A 12009-nucleotide genomic window follows, 5' to 3' on the forward strand; every position below is an offset into this window, starting at 1 on the left:
CCAGGGTCCACTGGGTGCCCCTCTCCCCACTCCCACTGAGACCCTGAGCAGGAGGGAAGGGGCGGCCCCCCTCTGTCCACAGAAGAGTTTAACATGCTGAGGTATCACCCAGCCTCACAGCCCGTCATTTCTCAGGTTCGCAAGAAAACTTCACGCCTCGAACCACAGACAGCGTCCCCGACACGGGAATGGTAACCCTGGGGCCCCAGGACCGGGAGGGCCCAGATGAAGTCCAGGTTGAGCTGTCCCTGGTCGGAGGGGCTCAGAGCTGCCCCCTCCTCCCTAGGAACAGGAGCCTTGCTGTGAGCAGGGGGGCCAGTCAGCCACAGCACACGGGGCAGCTTGGTGGCTCTGCCCTGCTTCAGGCCGGGCACCTCCTCCTGGCTCCCCTGTTCTGGGCCTCGCCACCTCACGGGCAGCCTCAAGGCAGAGGATCGAGGAGGCTGCCTTGGTGGGCCCACCCACCCGGCCCCCCGGCCCCATCTCCTTGGGGCCTGGGACATCACCAAAGCCGGGAGCTGGCCGGGAGCCGTGCTCTGACCTGGGCCCGGCTCTGCTGAGTCTGTAAGGACAGTGGAGTGGACGCTGGGCTGGTCCTTGCAGAAGCAGGGGGCCCGGCTGCTGATGGCCCACGGTGGCTGCCTTCCCACTGGGGAAGTCTCAGGAAACTGCCTCCTCCCTGCAGGACAGCTGTCTACACTCTCCACTGAAAGAGGGGCAACAGCTGGGGGCGGGGGTGCAGCTGGTGCCACGGTGTTTCAGGGAGGGAACCGTTCGGAGGAGGGTGTGAGTCACCATGGGTGAGCCCGTGGACAGCCCCACAAGCAGAGCCCAAACCTTCTTAGGCAAGAGCTGGTCTGGTTCTGGAAGCTTCTCCATGGGCGAGGCTGAATGGGCCTTTCTGGAGCCTCCCTGCCCAGCCTAGGGGCAGAACTGGCATCCCTCCCACCTGACCCTGAGCCAGGAGCCAGTTTGGTGGGGTCTGTTCTCTGGGCTTCCTCAGAAGGAAGGAGGGGTTCACTGGCCTGGCAGGGGGTCTGGGCTCCAGGTGGGGCAGAGGCCCTTCCTCCCGCTCTTCCCCCCCCCCCCCCAGCCCACTCCCCCAGCCCACAGCCTCCCCAGCAGGCGTTTAGGAAGGAATTTGTTTAATCTTAGTCGTACAAAACCCCCTCCCTTACTGGGGTCCTGCCCCCGGAGGCATGGCCGGGCCCTCCTGGGCCCAGGTCCTCGCAGAGGACGCAGTGGGCGCACGCGGAGGGATCCGCCCAGCAGCAGAGGCGCAGGGCCTTGCGGAAGACGGTGCGAAACTCGGCGTTGAAGACGGTGTAGATGACGGGGTTGAGGGCGCTGTTGACGTAGCCCAGCCAGGTGACCGCGCTGACCAGCCGCGGGGGCACGGCGCAGGTAGGACACAGTCCCCGGGTGATGTGCACCACAAAGAAGGGAGTCCAGCACACCAGGAAGGCCCCTGGGGGCGGGGCCGGAGGGCGCGGTGAACCCGGGTCCCCGCGGCGCCCAGCCCGCCCTGGGCACCTCCTCCCAACCGGGGGCACTGCCACCTTCCACTCCGCCCACCGACCCCAGGGCAGGTACCCACCGACCACCACCGGCAGGACCCTCATGGCCTTGCGCTCCCGGCCGGTGATCTTGGCGCGCCTCCTCCTGGGTGCCTGCCGCGGCGGCTCCGCTGGGACGGCGTCGGGGGGCGCGACGGCGTCGGGGGGCTCGCTGACCTCGGGGGGCGGTGGGCCGGGACCGCTGGGCCGACGAGGCGCCCGGCAGTGCAGCTTGGCCTGGCGAGCCGCCTCCCAGCGCCGCAGGCCCCGGAACGTGGCCCAGTAGAGCAGCAGCATGAGCGGGCAGGGCAGGAAGAAGGAGCACACGGACGAGTAGACCACGTAGTCGCGGTTCTCCAGGCGGCACACGGCGGGGTCGCGGCCGCGCGGGTCGTTGAGGCCGCACAGCACGGGCGCCGCCACCGCCGCCGACAGCAGCCACGTGGCGCCAATGAGCAGCAGCTGACGCCCCCCGGCGCCCTGGCGGTTGTAGCTCAACGGCACGGCCACGGCCACGAACCTGCAGGGGGGCGCGGTGAGGGCGGGCGGCACGGGGCAGGGGGCGCGCGCGCGGCCGGGCGGCGGCGACTCACCTGTCCACGCTGATGGCGCACAGGTTGAAGATGGAGGCGGTGCAGAGCATGACGTCCATCGCCATGAGCGCGTCGCAGAGGCCGGGACTGAACAGCCACACGCCGCCCTGGACCTGCGCCCGGGGAGGGGGGGAGGGGGCAACAGACACAAGACCGCTGACTGTCTTCCCGCAGTGGCCCCGGGGCCAGGACCCCGGCGCCGGCTCTTTCAGACCCCCCTCCTTTTAGGGGGAGCGGGGACTGAATATCAGCGGGGAGCGGGAAGGAGCCAGAGGTCCACAGGCCCAGCAGTCTTCACATTGAGCTGGGCGAGGGTCCCAGGGTCCCCCCAACTCCCATCCCCACCCTCCCCCCACCCCTCGTCACACGCCTCACACCCCGTGTGTACCCCTCCAATCCTCCCCCCACCCCTCCCCACGCCCCACACTCCCTCCCCCTCCCACACCACTGCAACCCTCCCCACCCCTCCCCCATCTATCCCCCACCCCTCCCGCACTCCCACCCCCACCCCTTCAACCCTCCCCCCACCCCTCCCCACTCCCCTCATACTCCCTACCTACCCCTCCAATCCTCCCCCACCCCCCTCCCCACGCCCCACACTCCCTCCCACACCCCATCCCTCCAACCATCCCCCCACCCCTGGCCACACCCCTCACACCCGGTCTGTACCCTCCATTCCTCCCCCCACCCCTCCCTACCCTCCCACACCCCTTCCCCACCCCCCACACACTCCCTCCCCCTCCCACACCACTGCAACCCTCCCCCCACACCCCTCCTCCACCCCAACCTCCCACTCCTTCAACCCTTCCCCCACCCCTCCCCACTACCCTCATACTCCCTCCCTACCCCTCCAATCCTCCCCCACCCCCCTCCCCACCCTCCACACTCCCTCCCCCACCCCATCCCTCCGACCCTCCTCCCACCCCTCCCCACACCCCTCACACTCCCTCCCTACCCCTCCAACCCTCCCCCCACACAACCCCCTCCCCCACCCGCACCCCTCTAACCCTCCCCCATCCCTCCCCACTCCCCTCACACTCCCTCCCTACCCCTCCAATCCTCCCCCCACCCCCCTCCCCACCCCCACACACTCCCTCCCCCTCCCACACCTCTCCAACCCTCCCCACACACAACCCCCTCCCCCACCCCACCCCCTCACCCCTCTCCAATCCCCCTCACACCTCTCCTCACCCCTCCAACCCTCCCCCCCACCCCCACCCCCACCCCCACCGGTTAAAACTGAGAAAGGCCTGGGGGAGACTCTGTAGGTGAGGTCAATGCTTGAGAGCCGGGTCTCTGGCGAGAGGATCCCAGGGTAGGGGTGGTCCCAGGGATTCTGCTGCCCTGGAGCGTGAAGCCCCTGCCCCCATTTCCTCCCCACAGGATGGCTAAGAGTCCACCTGTCTGGTTAAACTGTCACTGCTCTGGGACTCGAGATTATCACCTCACATCTGTAGAGGAGGGGTGAAGACAGCATCCAGGGAATTGCCCTGAGGATAAATCACCTAAAAGATATAAAGTCTCTGCGGTGCGCCTGGGGGGGTGGGGCTCAGGTCTTGATCTCACAGCTCCTGAGTTCGAGCCCCACGTCAGGCTCTGTGCTGAGAGCTCAGAGCCTGAATCCTGCTTCAGATTGTGTGTCTTCCTCTCTCTCTCTGCCCCTCCCCTGCTCACACTCTGTCTCTTTCGCTCTCAAAAATAAACATTAAAAAAATTTTTAAAAGATATAAAGGCTCCTCACTGTGCCCAGTGCCCCCACCAAAGGCAAAGGAGCAGACAGCCCCCCCTACAGCCCCCCCCACTCTACTGCCAACCCCCCTCTACAGCCACCCCCCCCCTCTAAATCCCCTCCCGCTGATTTGGGACGATTAGGAGCTTAGGAGCCCTCAGTCAGTGACGTCTGTCTGTGGCTCTGGGGGAGGGGCAGGTCATGGGTGTCCTTGTCCAGCTCTGCCCCAGCCTGGCCGGGACTCACCATGTCCGCCCTTAGAAAATTGGAGCCTCCCTTCCCCCCACGGCCCCTGACTGCCGAGTTCCCAGCCCAGCCCTAAGCAGCTTTTCTCTGCCCAAACGGCAAAGCAGACAGGGCTGGCACCAAGCGGGACCCACCCAAGGGCCAAACCTGGTCTGGGGATGGAGCTTCTGGGCCCTGGTTCTTGACGGGGGCTCCGGAGCTCACAGAAGCCCCTGCCCTTGCTTCCACTGTCAGGGGTCAGGGCCTCCCCTCCTGCAGCCCCGCTCACTCCCCCTCAGCTCCTAGCAGCTGAGTGCCCCCTCCCCCCACCCCCACCCCCCCCACCCCGCCTGCTATGGGCAGAGCATGTTTGTGAGCGAGGGTCTCCTTCCCTTGGGTGCTCTTGTGTGCGTGTGCCTGGTCACACACGGCTGTGGTTTGTGCAGTGATGTGTATGTGTCTCTGCGCCCCAGGGAGAGCCAGGGGGACTGAGCATGAATCTGCCTTTCCATCTGGCTCCCCTGGGGAATGGAACCCAGCTGAGGGGGTGGTGGGTGGCTGGACTGCCAAAGTCACCTGTTTCTGAGGTCCCTCCCTGGCTTGAAGGACAAAGGCATCTCTTGGGGAGCAGACGCCAAAACAGGGGGACGAGGTACAGGTACAGCGGAGGGAGGGCGGACAGTCGCCCAGCTGAGCGGGCTAACGGACACCGAGATGGCGGGGGCGGGGGGGGGGGACGAGTGTCAGGGGACCGAGGCTCCAGTGGTCCTGGGGCCTGCACAGGTTCTCGAGGTTCCCGAGAAGCCGAGCGGCCGGGTCGCTCGGGTCCCCTGTGCGGACGGGGACAGGGGACGAAGGCGCAGGGGAGGAGCGCGCGCGTGCGGCGGGACCGCGGGCTCACCTCGGAGTAGACGAAGAGCGGCAGCACTAGCAGGGCGAGCAGCAGGTCGGCGGCTGCCAGGCTCACGATGAAGTAGTTGGTGGGCGTCTGCAGGGCGCGCTCGGCCGCCACGCTCACGCACACGAGCGCGTTCCCCGCGAGCACCGCGCCGATGAGCAGCACGCCCCCCGCCAGCGCCGCCGCCGCCCCGGGGGTCCCCGCGCCGCCGCCCGCTCCCGGCCCGCGCCCCTGCAGCAGCCCATCCGCGTCCGCGGCGCTGCGGTTCCCCATGGCGCACCTGCCCCATGCGCCCGGGCGGGCGCTCAGCACCGCGGACAGAGCCCGGGTCGCGAACCCCGGAGCCCCGCCCCCCGGGCCCGCCCCGAGCCCGGCCGGAGTCCCGCCCCGATCCGCCCCGCGCGGCCGGCCCCGGGGGGTTGGAGGTGCGCCCCGTCTCGGACTTTTGCGCCCCGGGAGGCGGGCGGGCGGACAAGTGCGGGCGCCCACGAGGTAGGCGTTAAGACTGGCACGCGCGGGCCCAGCGTCCCGCCGCGCGGCGCAGGGTCGGGGGAGGTCCGCGCGGGTCTGCGCCCGGAGACGCCGGGGGTGGAAGGTCGGCCGGAGCACCCCTGGGCGAGTGCGGGCACCCGACGCCAGCGCCGTCCCGCCGGGCCCCACACACCCCGCGTCCCGCATGCGCCGGAGGGCTGTGTGCTCCCCGGGGCGGGGGGAGGGCTGGGGGGGCTCCGGGAGGCGCCTCCAGGCGGAGGCGGGGCCGCTGCTCACCCGGCACCGGGAGACCCGAACTCCTCGCCGGCGGCCCCGTGGGCCCCCTGATGAGGCTTCCCTCGTTCATCCGACCCAACCTCACGTGCCCCAGGACATCCCCCCGAAATGATTGCAGACGCCGGTCTGGGGCCCTGCACCCCATCCTCTCGTCCCTGACCGAAACCACGCCCAGTTACTCCCCACCACGCCACTGCCTGGTGCTTACTGCTTAGCATTAAATGACGTAACAGGAGGAAGGCACTCTCCAAGGAGTCACCTCCTTCGCAGAGAAGAAAAAGCCCCAAATGAGAACCCTCTCACCTGCACCCACCAAGCCCACAATCACTAGATCCTGGGCCCTCCTCCCTGGAGCACTGAGGCTGTCCCGGGTCCATCACCCCACCTGCCACCCCAGGACCGTGAGAGCATGGGAGGATCCTGGGGCAGTGTCCCCAGGTCCACGAAGGTAAGACTATCACAGAGCAGATGCGTGGGACACTCAGAGTCAGCCAGAGACAGCTGTACATGACAGAGTCGGCCTGGACTGTCCTCTATCGGGTCACAAATGTGCACGGAAAGAACGTAGATGGAAAATGTATTTCAGCCAGAATTTTCTTTAAAATTTTTTTTGATGTTTATTTTTGAAGGAGACAAGAGACAGAGTGTGAGTGGGGGAGGGGCAGAGAGAGAGGGAGACGCAGAATCCGAAGCAGGCTCCGGGCTCCGAGCTGGCAGCACAGAGCCCAATGTGGGGCTCGAACCCACGACCTGCGAGATCACTACCTGAGTCGAAGCCGGGCACTCAACCGAGGAGCCCCCCACCCCGGGCGCCCCTCAGCCAGAATTTCCATTATGGACTTAACTAAAATCAGAGTGACACCTACCTTTAGTGTCACTAAAGGGGCCGTGAAGTGGGCGCTCTGCCTGCATCCCTCTGTGGGATCATGTGATGCACATGGGACCCCTCAGTTTCCCTTTCTGGCTGCCCCCTGCCCCGGGAGGCTGGGACACTCAGGATGGGTCTGGAGCACAGAGTTGTTGCCAGGAATCCGGGATCCTGATTTCAAAGACAGCAGGGAACAGAGTGGCCAACTTGCTGAGCTCGATCCCTTTCATGCACATTAGTAGAGGGAGGAAGGCTTTCTTCCTCTGTGAAGCTTCAAGCAAGAGAACTCACCGTCCTAGTGACTGGAGCAGTAGGAAGGTCATTCTCTCACAGGACACAAGTCCCAAGACGGGGGTGGCTTTGTGATCTTGGGTTGGATGCCAAGTAGCGGATCTTTAGCGTCTGATCTGCCTGGCGTTTCCTCCTGGTCCCCAGATGTCTGCCAGCATTACGGGTGAAAAGGCAGTCTGGACCGGGAAAGGGCGCGTACAGTGTGGGTCTCTGATACAGGGTGCAGATCCAGAATATACGAAGAGCCCCGTCAAGTCAACGAGAAAAGACAGTCCAGTTTTAACGAGGGGAAAGGTCTGGAGGAGGCACGTTACAAACAGAGAACTCTCACGGTCAGTAAGCTTGTGAGAAAGTGCTCGGTGTCATTGGCCACCATGGATATGGCAATAAAACATCACAAGGACGTGCCGTCGCACACTAGAATGGCAGGGGAAAAGAAAGCCAGACGTATGATGTGAAAATACTCTCCCGGACTGCAGCCTGACGCTCCCTTCTCCCAACTGCGCATTTGAGGGGATTCTTCTGCGGAAGGCACAAGCTGAGGTTCTTTTTTTCTCGCCTGTGGTTGCGCCACAACAACCCGCTCCCGTTGTTGAAAAGACCATCCTTTCACCACTGGCTTGCTTTTGACCTTTTGTCAAAAAATCACTTGAGCGCCTTTTCTTTGTCTGTCTTTCCTTCCAGCGCCAACACACAGCCTCAGCCACTTTGGCTTTACGGCAAGTCACGAAATCGGGCTCTGTGAGCCCTTGAACTTTGTTCCTTCACAACAGTGTTTTGGCTTCTCCAGTTCTGTCTGTATGTATGGATTTTAAAGTCAGCTTGTCTGTCTCTACAAAAATAATCCTGCTGGGAATGTGATCGGGATCGTGCAGAATCCATACAATGATTTAGGGCAAACGGACATCTTCATGAGGTTAAGTCTTTGGTCTATGAACGTAGGTGTATCTCTCCATTTATTTGGATATTCTTGGAAGTCTTTCATCAGTATCTTGTTTTCAGCACATATTTTGTAAGATTCACAACTAAGTATTTCATGGCTTCTGGCGTATTTGGTAAGTGGTTCTGCTTAAAACTGTCATTTCCAGCTGTTCATTGCTAACGTGTAGAAATACAAGTTTTGTGTTTTCCTTGTGCGAAACCCTATTAATGCAAGGGTTTTTTTCTTTAGTTTTCTTCAGAATTTCTGCATAGATAATTATCTTGCTTTTTAATTTAAATGTTTTTATTTATTTTTGAGAGAGAGAGAGAGAGCATGAGCAGGGGAGGGGCAGAGAGAAAGGGAGACACAGAACCAGAAGCGGGCTCCAGGCTCGGAGCTGTCAGCACAGAGCCCGACACGGGGCTCGAACTCATGAACCGCGAGATCATGACCTGAGCCCAAGTCGGACACTTCACCGACGGAGCCCCCCAGGCACCCCCAATCACGTTCAGCTCAAAATTCTCTTCTGTGACCACGGTCACGTAGAACTGTGATGTTTTGTTTCCAAATGTTGGTAGATTTCCTTGTCGACTTCCTGTCGTTTGCCTTTTGTTTGTTCCATCCCAGTGAGAAAAAGGTGCTGCGGAGGACCTCGGCTCCTTTACACTTGCTACGGTCTAGTTTATGGCCCAGAACATGATCTGTCACCACAGATGTTCTGCTTGGAAGGAAGTGTGCTCTGCTGTGATGAGGTGGACGTGTGCGTCAGTCGGATCAGGACGCTGCTCTTCGGATTTCTGTGTCCTGGCTCCTTTCCGGTCTGTTCTGTTAATTACTGAGAGAGAGGTGTTAGAGCCTCCATGGACAGTTGGTGGGATTTTCGATTTCTCCCTTCGGCTCCAGCGCATGTTCTTTCAAGACTTCTTGTAAGGGGCGTATGCATTTAGAGGAGTGACCACCATGCCTGGGGGGCTCGGTCAGTTGAGCATCTGAGCTCAGGTCACGATCTTGTGGTTCATGAGTTCGAGCCCCGCGTCGGGCTCTGTGCTGACAGCTCGGAGCCTGGAGCCTGCTTCGGATTCTGTGTCTCCCTCTCTCTGCCCCTCCCCTGCTCATGCTGTGTGTGTCTCTCTCTCCCAAAAACATTAAAAAAAGAAGAAGAAGAAAAGTGGCGCCCAGGGCTCACAAAGAGTGAGAGTTTGGGAGGTGATGGGACTAGGTGGTGCCTACAAAGCTAATACTTATTTATTTATTTATTTATTTATTTTTAAAGCCTTTTCTTCTTCTTCTTCTTCTTCTTCTTCTTTTTATTTTATTTTTTTTTTCAACGTTTATTTATTTTTGGGACAGAGAGAGACAGAGCACGAACGGGGGAGGGGCAGAGAGAGAGGGAGACACAAAATCGGAAACAGGCTCCAGGCTCTGAGCCATCAGCCCAGAGCCCGACGCGGGGCTCGAACTCAGGGACCGCGAGATCGTGACCTGGCTGAAGTCGGACGCTTAACCGACTGCACCACCCAGGCGCCCCTTCTTCTTCTTTTTAAAGCAGGCTCATGCCCAGCGTGGAGCCCAACATGGGCCCAAACTCATGACCCTGAGATCAAGACCTGAGCTGAGATCAAGAGTCAGACGCTTAACTGATTGAGCCATCCAGGTACCCCTAAAGCTTAGTTTTTTTTTCTCTAGTAATCTCTACACCTAATATGGGGCTTGAAGCCATGACCCCGAGATCAAGAGTTGCATACTCCTTGGACTGAACCAGGCAGGTGTCCAAATACAGCTTTCAAAACTCACAGAACCATACATCCACAAAGACTAGCCATAGGGGCTCCTGGGCGACCCAGGTGGTTAAGCACTGACTTTTAACCTCCACTCAGGTCTTGATCTCAGGGTCATAAGTTCAGGCCTCACGTTGGGCTCTGCACTGGGTGTGAAGCCTCCTTAAAAAAAAAATTAGCCATAAATAACGAACTTCACAAAAAGTCTGTGACCCCAGGTTTGCAGACCAGCTTTGGTGAGGCTCAATAAAATGTACGGGGCTGCGCAGCGCAGCCCTGAGAGGAGGAGGTGCTAATTCTGTCCAGAGCCTCTGGCCAGTGAAGCTGTGATGTGCCACCTCTAAGGCTGGGTGGGTCCTGAGAGGCCACTCCATCCTCCCGGGACTGAGGAGTAGGTCTATGACCCTCTAGGATAGGACAGAAGCTGGAGCCGTCACCCTGGTGGTGACACTTGAGCAGGTCTCGGGGCCAGTTTCGTAATCATTCGCCACAGAGTTTTATGGGATGCTAAGACATTCACGATAATGTTTATTCGGCTCGCAAGAGTTGTTCAAAAGTTTAAGAATCTCTTCCTAATTAATAGAACAAGCAGACAGAATATCAGCAAAGCTATAGAAGAATCTGAACAACCACCAACCAAGCGGACATATTTGACATTATGGAACAGTCCATCCAACGGCAGAGAAATATGTATTCTCTTCAAGTACACATGGAACTTCAAGATAGACCACATTCTGCGTCGAAAAAAGAAGCTTAAGACATTTTTTAAAGAATGAGAATCATAAAAAGTATGTTCTCTGACCACAAAGGAATTAAACTAGAAATCAACAGAAAGATAACAGGGAAATCCTCCAAAATTTTGGAATTAACACAATTCTAAGTAATCCGTGGGTCAAATGAGAAATTATAAAATATTTGGAACTAAGGAAAGTGAAGATACATCACATCAAAGTTTATAGGATAGAGCCAAAACTATGCTCAGAGGAAAATTCATAGCATTAGCTGCTTAATTTGAAAAGGACAGACTCAAATTAATGTAAAATACCAGTTAGCAATCGAAAGAAGAAAAACCACATGATCATACTGACTGATGCAGAAGAGACATTTGACAAAATTCAACCTGCATTCACGATAAAAGTGCTTAGTGATCTGGAAATAGAAGGAACCCCCTCAACCCAACAAAGGCACCTTCAAACCGTATCGCCAGCACGACACTTTGTGGTGCAGGGCAGAGTGCCTTCCAGCTACACTCAGAAGCAGGACTGTCCACTCCCACCTTTTTAAAAAGGTTTACTCATTTATTTTGATGCCGGGAGAGGGGCAGAGAGAGAGGGAGAGAATCCCAGGCAGGCTCTGTGCTGTCAGCACAGAACCCCACACGGGGCTCGATCTCATGATGATGAGATCATGACCTGAGCTGAAATCAAGGTTCTGACACTTAACTGAGCCAACCAGGCGGCCAACTCTCACCTTTTGTTCAATATTGTGCTGCCACTCTAGCTAGTGCAGTCAGGCAATAAAAATGTAAATAAAAGACGTCCAGATTGGAAAGGATGTCCCTGTGTACCGATGACACAACTGTCTAAGCAAACCCCCAGGGAATCTACAAAAGCTCTTGGAACTAATAAGTCAGTTTAACCGGATAGCAGGATGCAAAGTCAACACGCAAGGATCAATTATGTCTTGGTCTACCAGCAGTAAACAATTGGAAGCCAAAATTAAAAAGTAAAAACACGTGGAGGGCTTCGGTGGCTCAAGTGTCCCACTCTTGATTTTGGCTCAGGTCAAGAACTCGAGGTTCGTGAGATGAGACCCGGAGCGTGCTCTGCACTGGCGGTGCGAGCCTGCTCGGGATTCTCTCTCTTTCTCTCTCACGATAAACATTTTAAAAATTAAAAAAAAGTAAAAACACATTACCGTTTACAACACCTATAAAAATACACGAAATATGTTTAAATCTAAAAACATGTACAGGATCCATATGCTGAAAACTACAAAATATTGGTAAAATAAATAAAAGAAAACCTAAATAAATTGGGAGATACGTCTTGTGCACAAATGAAAGGCCACTGAGACAATCGGATGTTCACATGCACCCCCCCAGCCCCTTGATCTAATGCTAACACTACATAAAAACTAACTCAGAATGAATCATAGATGTAAAAATGTAAAATGTAAGGCTATAAAAATTTTGGAAATATGGGGAACATATTTGTGACCAGGGATTTGGCAAAGAATTTTTTTCAAGTTTTTATTTATTTATTCATTTAAGTAATTTCTACACCTAACATGGGGCTCAAACTCACAACCCCAAGATCAAGAATCACATGCTCTTCTGACTGAACCAGCCAGACCCCCCTTGCAGAGAGTTTGTAGACATG

At 57.8% G+C, this 12009-nt stretch overlaps 1 protein-coding gene across 1 annotated transcript; it reads right to left on the reverse strand.

Moving 5' to 3' along the window:
* Positions 1–1151: 1151 nt before the first annotated feature.
* Positions 1152–5274, reverse strand: DRD4 (dopamine receptor D4). The gene is made up of 4 exons (XM_047878826.1): positions 5005–5274; positions 2150–2262; positions 1598–2076; positions 1152–1468 (listed from the first exon to the last, which is right to left on the reverse strand). Exons 1-4 carry the CDS (start codon positions 5272–5274, stop codon positions 1152–1154), a joined length of 1179 nt encoding a protein of 392 aa, XP_047734782.1.
* Between the last annotated feature and the right edge of the window lie 6735 nt (positions 5275–12009).

Source organism: Prionailurus viverrinus, chromosome D1, assembly GCF_022837055.1.
Source record: "Prionailurus viverrinus isolate Anna chromosome D1, UM_Priviv_1.0, whole genome shotgun sequence".
Classification (NCBI taxonomy): domain Eukaryota; kingdom Metazoa; phylum Chordata; class Mammalia; order Carnivora; family Felidae; genus Prionailurus; species Prionailurus viverrinus.